Raw genomic sequence first — 5,617 nt, 5'->3', positions numbered from 1 at the left:
ACTATGATGGTGGAAGAAGAAATGAATGGATTTGTGGCTAGCATCAAGAGGGCCAAAAAAGTGAAGGAAATGGGTCTCGATTGGGTTTTTTCATGGTGGAGAGAGAGACTGTCATTTTTTATGATGAGAGAAAAATAAAATGGTTGGTAGCGTGGGGATGGAGAGGTTGTTATGTTAAAGAATGTGGTGTGGTATGTCAAGTAGTGAGGAAGAGAGATGGACAATTAGGTGTTTTTTGCTTCGGGCTAAAAAAAAGTGAGAGTAACTAGTAAATTTCTTTTATATATGTACATTGGTAGAAAATAATATACACAACATGAGAGAGGTTGGTGAAGATAAGCCTTTTTTTTATTTTATTTTATGTATGGTTGGTAGCTCATGTCAAAACAAAAGGAATTATAGGTCTGTTAAGGTTTTTTTACGAGAGAGTAGCTCACCTTTTTACTTATTCCTTCTATTAGGTTACTATATTGGTTATGGCTCCTCTTTCAGGTTATTATTTTGGTTATGGCCTCCCTTTGTGTGTGTGTGTGTTTAATCACTTATTTATACTACACAAAATTTTTCTTTCACATTTAATTTTTAAAATCTTTATTACACTCGTTCAAGTAAAAGTCTTTTAGGTTTTAAACTTGCACAAATTCACATCACCTTATGTTTAATTTTTATCAAATATAATAGGGGTGGTATAACTTAAACTTGTGACTACTTAATCAATATAGATCTGATAATATGTAAATGAATCATCATACCTAACAGCTTAAGTTATTAGGTTGAATTGATTATTTGACATGGTGACGTTCTAAGATATGATTTATATATTTCTCTAACACACTTCCTCAAATAAAAACTCTTTGCGCTTGAAACTTGCATAGGTCTACAATATCTTATATTTAATTTTTATCAAATAGAATTAGGATGGTGTGATTTGAACTTGTAACTACTTGATTAACAAGGCTCTAATATCATATTAAATAATCATCTCATTCAAAAACTAAAACTATTAAATGATGCTTTAATATATAATTTATATAATTTTTTAACATTTTTTACTTTTAAAATTAAAGTGTTATCCTTTATAAGTTTTATCTAACAAATAAAACTTAATTTAAAGAGATTTTCCTCATGCTTTATATATAATTGATAATTTATTTTTAAATTTTAATAGTAACAAATATCTTTGAATTAGATAATTGATTACTTATTTTGAAATTTTAATAAGAAAATATATAACTTTTTTCTCAATCAAATGTAAAATAAATCAACAATATAAAAATGATATATTAAAAAAAAATTATGGCCCATGATTAGTTGGAGATGAAAATAATTCCATATTCGTGGAGCAAGTGAATGAAATTTCCAAATGTTAATAAAAAACATATTTTCGTGAATATATGATTTAAATTTTAATAAGAAAATATATAAAGTTTTTTTTAATCCAATGTCAAATAAATCATCTATATGAACAAGACCTTTTTTATGATCTATGTTTAGTTGGAAATGACGATAATTTCATTTTTGGGGAACAAGTGAGTGAATGACATTTCTAAATGCTAATAAAAAATATATTTTCGTGAAGATATGATTTAAATTGGTAATATGATGCATATGTGTATATGTCTGCCGGTATCATAGAAATAGATTAATTAAATTAATAAAACACCACCAGCCACAACGAATGATTACCACATCCGTGAACCACCGATTTTCTTTTTCACATTAATTTTCATCTCTCGCAAAGATGGAGAAGTTGTGGTTAATACATGACCATCCATCCTTCCATCAGCCACGAATCTGTCCCTCTAATTAGTTCCACCTAGAGGGGATCAAAGAGGGGTGACGTGGCACTCCATATTGAGAGGTTAATATTCCCTTTAAGATTAATTTGGGATCTGATCAGGACATTTCATTGCTTAAAAGCAAGGACAAATCCACGAAGAGCACAATGGATTGTAGTGCTCTACCCTCCAGGTTCCCAACCTTTTATGCTACTGGTTGGCGTCGGGATGGGCGGCTATAAAATTAATTGTATTTGTTCTTGCTATTAAAATAATATTTTTTAAAATTTTTAGAATTTATTTTAATGTTAGTATATCAAAACAATATAAAAAAATTAATTTTTTAAAAAAAAACTACAACTTTGTGATCCCATTAATTAATCACATGGAAAGACATGTATAATACAGAAAATGTCTCGAGTTAATTTCTCTTGTCCGGGCATGATCTGTTTCTTCCACATATTACTCTATTCAGTAAACCCAAGCCTTTGAATACTCGTTTGCAACGGAGAATACACAACTTCAATCTACCAATTTGCAGGTATAAATATTGAAGTTCTATCAAGTCCAAGCCACATCCGTCGTCTTGCCATTTCAAATCTCAATCGATAATTAAGCCAATGCACGTGGCCCATGGTGCTTGTCTATATATAATTATAGCTAGCCAGGCAGCAAATTATATATTTGCCAGAATTCAACGGTTATCCGACCCAATGCAAGATGTATACGATACCCCTTTTCTCTTCTAGAAATAGAAACTTGATTGAATAATAATAATAATAATGCAAATGCACTACTAGTGTCTTGTTTATATAATCGAAGAACAGTGGTTCAAGTGGGTTCGCAGGCGTGGGGAGGAAATGGCGGAAAGGTCAAAGAAAGTGGCTTGGTGGAGATGCTCAGGCCTGGTAGAGGCTTGAAATCCTATCTTGCCCACTTGTAAAGCTATTCTATATAAGAGAAGGGCACTTCCTCAGTTGAACACACAAAATTAATATAGGAGCTCCCTTTAAGCCGAAAAGAGATGGCAAGTAGTAACATCAGGCACTTTTGCAGCTCAACCTTGATCTTTCTGTTATTGCCCTTACTCTTGCAATTTTATTCTGGTAATTGATTTCATCTTCTTTCATTTCTACATTTTAATCTTGTTTCTATGATGTCCCATGGAAGACTTCAGTGTAAGCCAGTTGTAGTGGATTTGTGAACCCACTGCCGTGTGGGTCATGTTTTTAAGCTATGACCACTACCAACTTTCTTTTCGTTAGACGTTAGACGTTAGACTTTGAACCTACGTAACCAAGATTAACTTATTTTAAGCGACACAAATAATCTTACTAGTTCCCTGGCTAGTGTTATAATTGCCAAGGCATGCTCTAGGAGTGTGTACACAGCAATATTTAGCTCTAGAGAAGCATTTTTGTTAACGCACTGTACTTCCGACACATCTCACGTATAGATTCGGAAGTGCTGATTAAAACAAGTGTTTTATTGATTCTAATCTCAGGTAAAAGTGAGCTCCAATTCAATTACTACGAGCAAAACTGCCCAAGAGCTGAAGAGATCATCAAAGAACAAGTCATTAAGCTGTACAATAAACATGGAAACACAGCTGTTTCATGGATCAGGAATCTCTTCCATGATTGCATAGTCAAGGTACTCTAACCATATATCATCACCGTGATGGACTTAATTAACCATAATTAATAGGCTGGCTAGTACTAATTATCAGGTAATTAACTGCTTGTTTGCCCTTGTACGTAGTCATGCGATGCGTCACTCTTGCTGGAGACCGTGAATGGAATTGAATCAGAGAAAGCATCGCAAAGGAGCTTTGGAATGAGGAATTTTAAGTACGTAAACACCATAAAAGCGGCCCTAGAGAGTGAATGCCCTGTGACAGTCTCTTGTGCTGATATTGTTGCTCTTTCAGCTAGAGACGGCATTGTCATGGTAGGTGTGTACATTTATACTAGTAGAAATCAAAGTACTATGAAGAGCAAAACTGGGAATCTAAGAGATTTAATTTTAAAATGTGATTACAGTTAGGAGGACCGAGGGTCGAGATGAAAACAGGGCGGAGAGACAGCACGGAAAGCTATGGAGCAGTGGTCGAAGACTTCATCCCTGATCACAATGATAGCATTTCGTTGGTACTTTCCCGCTTTCAATCCATTGGCATTGACGTTGAAGGAACAGTTGCTCTGTTAGGTACGGAATTACCAGATAATTCTCATTTCTAACAAATACAAACCTAATTCTGTGAATTTTTTTTGTTTTTGTTTTTTGGTAGCCTCATTTGTTCTTTTCTTGTTCCAGGAAGTCACTCTGTAGGCCGAGTTCACTGCGTGAATCTAGTACACAGGATCTACCCTACAGTTGATCCAACTATGGACCCTGATTATGCTGAGTACCTTAAAGGCCGGTGTCCGACCCCAGATCCCGATCCACAGGCAGTTCTATATGCAAGAAATGATCGTGAAACACCGATGACCCTTGATAATTACTACTACAAAAACTTATTGGGCCACAAGGGACTTCTCATGGTGGATCAACAATTGACTTCTGATCCACTTACGTCTCCATACGTTGAGAAGATGGCTGCTGATAATGGCTACTTCCATGAACAATTTTCAAGGGCTGTGGTGTTGTTGTCAGAGAACAATCCACTTACTGGTGACCAAGGAGAGATAAGGAAGGATTGCCGCTATGTTAATAGCAATTAGCAAATTGCTAGAAACAAATGCCCCTAGCTAATTAAATAGCAACTTGCTTTCTTCATACAAGTGACGTATATGCTTGTGAATTGTGATGGGATAATAAGAAAAAGTCACGAAGCTTGAAGAGCTTGCGTATGTTTTTGGGCATACCTAGGCCCTTCATGGAAATGAAATGCTTCTAAAATATTATGTCACTTGGAAAATCTGCGTTTTATAATGAATATCAAATATAATAATCCAAAATGACAATAGACATGTAATATTCACGGCCCATGCTTTGCTTCAGCTTGCTACATTGAAAGGTTCTGGAGAACGTACACGCAAATGCAACCATCCTTGTACAATGTTACTGGTGTTAGAATATATGACTTGGTAGTAAATTAGTTGGTTATATATGATATTAATTTTATTTATATAAATATATTTAATTATTAATAAATATTTAATTTTTTTAATAGTTAGTAAATATGTAATTAATAAATCTAGAGCAAATATATAGTTCTTAAAACAAAAATTGTATAAGTAAAATTATAAAATTAATATAGTTATGAGATTTCTATTGTATTAAAGTATTATTTTTAAATATTCATGGTTAATTCTTCATTAAAATTGGATATTAATTAGAGTTGTTAAAACTAATAAATATTATGTTTTTTCTTTTATGAAATGAAGTAATTGTTCTCATAAATTAATGTATGAAAAATACCTAGATATAATATATAAATAATTTTCAGATGACATGTATACTAAACTGCATGAAAATTTTATATGGAGAAATCACATGTGTTTATGAAAAGACTTAAATGATTGTTATGCAAGTGATTATTAGATTTGAAATCACTAAATTATTTTATATAAAAACTGTTATGCTTTAATTCTACTATATATCCTAATCAAGAGTAAAAACAAATAAAAAGATATTGGGTATAACAAGAATTATATGAAGGTAAATGAATAATTAAAAAAGGATTTATTACCCTAGGTGAATTACAAAAAATATTTCATATATTTTCAAATAATATTGTTAGTAAATTCTTGCGTAAGGTGAAATAAGATTTAAAAAAGTTTTGAATATTATTCAAATATTCAATAATTATGGTGTTAATAGCAAACATGATTTGA

At 32.4% G+C, this 5,617-nt stretch overlaps 1 protein-coding gene across 1 annotated transcript; it reads left to right on the top strand.

Annotated features, from left to right (window-relative positions):
- The first annotated feature begins 2,749 nt into the window (after positions 1-2,749).
- LOC105111155 (Peroxidase superfamily protein) lies at positions 2,750-4,685 on the top strand. The gene is made up of 5 exons (XM_011006432.1): positions 2,750-2,884; positions 3,283-3,431; positions 3,540-3,728; positions 3,821-3,986; positions 4,095-4,685. Exons 1-5 carry the CDS (start codon positions 2,803-2,805, stop codon positions 4,499-4,501), a joined length of 993 nt encoding a protein of 330 aa, XP_011004734.1. The 5' UTR covers positions 2,750-2,802; the 3' UTR covers positions 4,502-4,685.
- The last annotated feature ends 932 nt before the right edge of the window (positions 4,686-5,617 follow it).

Source organism: Populus euphratica, unplaced genomic scaffold (genome assembly GCF_000495115.2).
Source record: "Populus euphratica unplaced genomic scaffold, PopEup_1.0 scaffold281.1, whole genome shotgun sequence".
Lineage (NCBI taxonomy): Eukaryota > Viridiplantae > Streptophyta > Magnoliopsida > Malpighiales > Salicaceae > Populus > Populus euphratica.
Note: the sequence above shows the minus strand (reverse complement) of the source record. Positions and strands in the feature narration are given on the sequence as shown.

What these genes read in the sequence shown, in the direction of transcription:
- LOC105111155 (XM_011006432.1), top strand. Translation starts at nt 2,803, where the DNA reads ATGGCAAGTAGTAACATCAGGCACTTTTGCAGCTCAACCTTGATCTTT. An exon ending in ACTCTTGCAATTTTATTCTG is followed by an intron (nt 2,885 to 3,282) that starts GTAATTGATTTC and finishes TTCTAATCTCAG; the next exon opens with GTAAAAGTGAGCTCCAATTC. An exon ending in AGGAACAGTTGCTCTGTTAG is followed by an intron (nt 3,987 to 4,094) that starts GTACGGAATTAC and finishes TTCTTGTTCCAG; the next exon opens with GAAGTCACTCTGTAGGCCGA.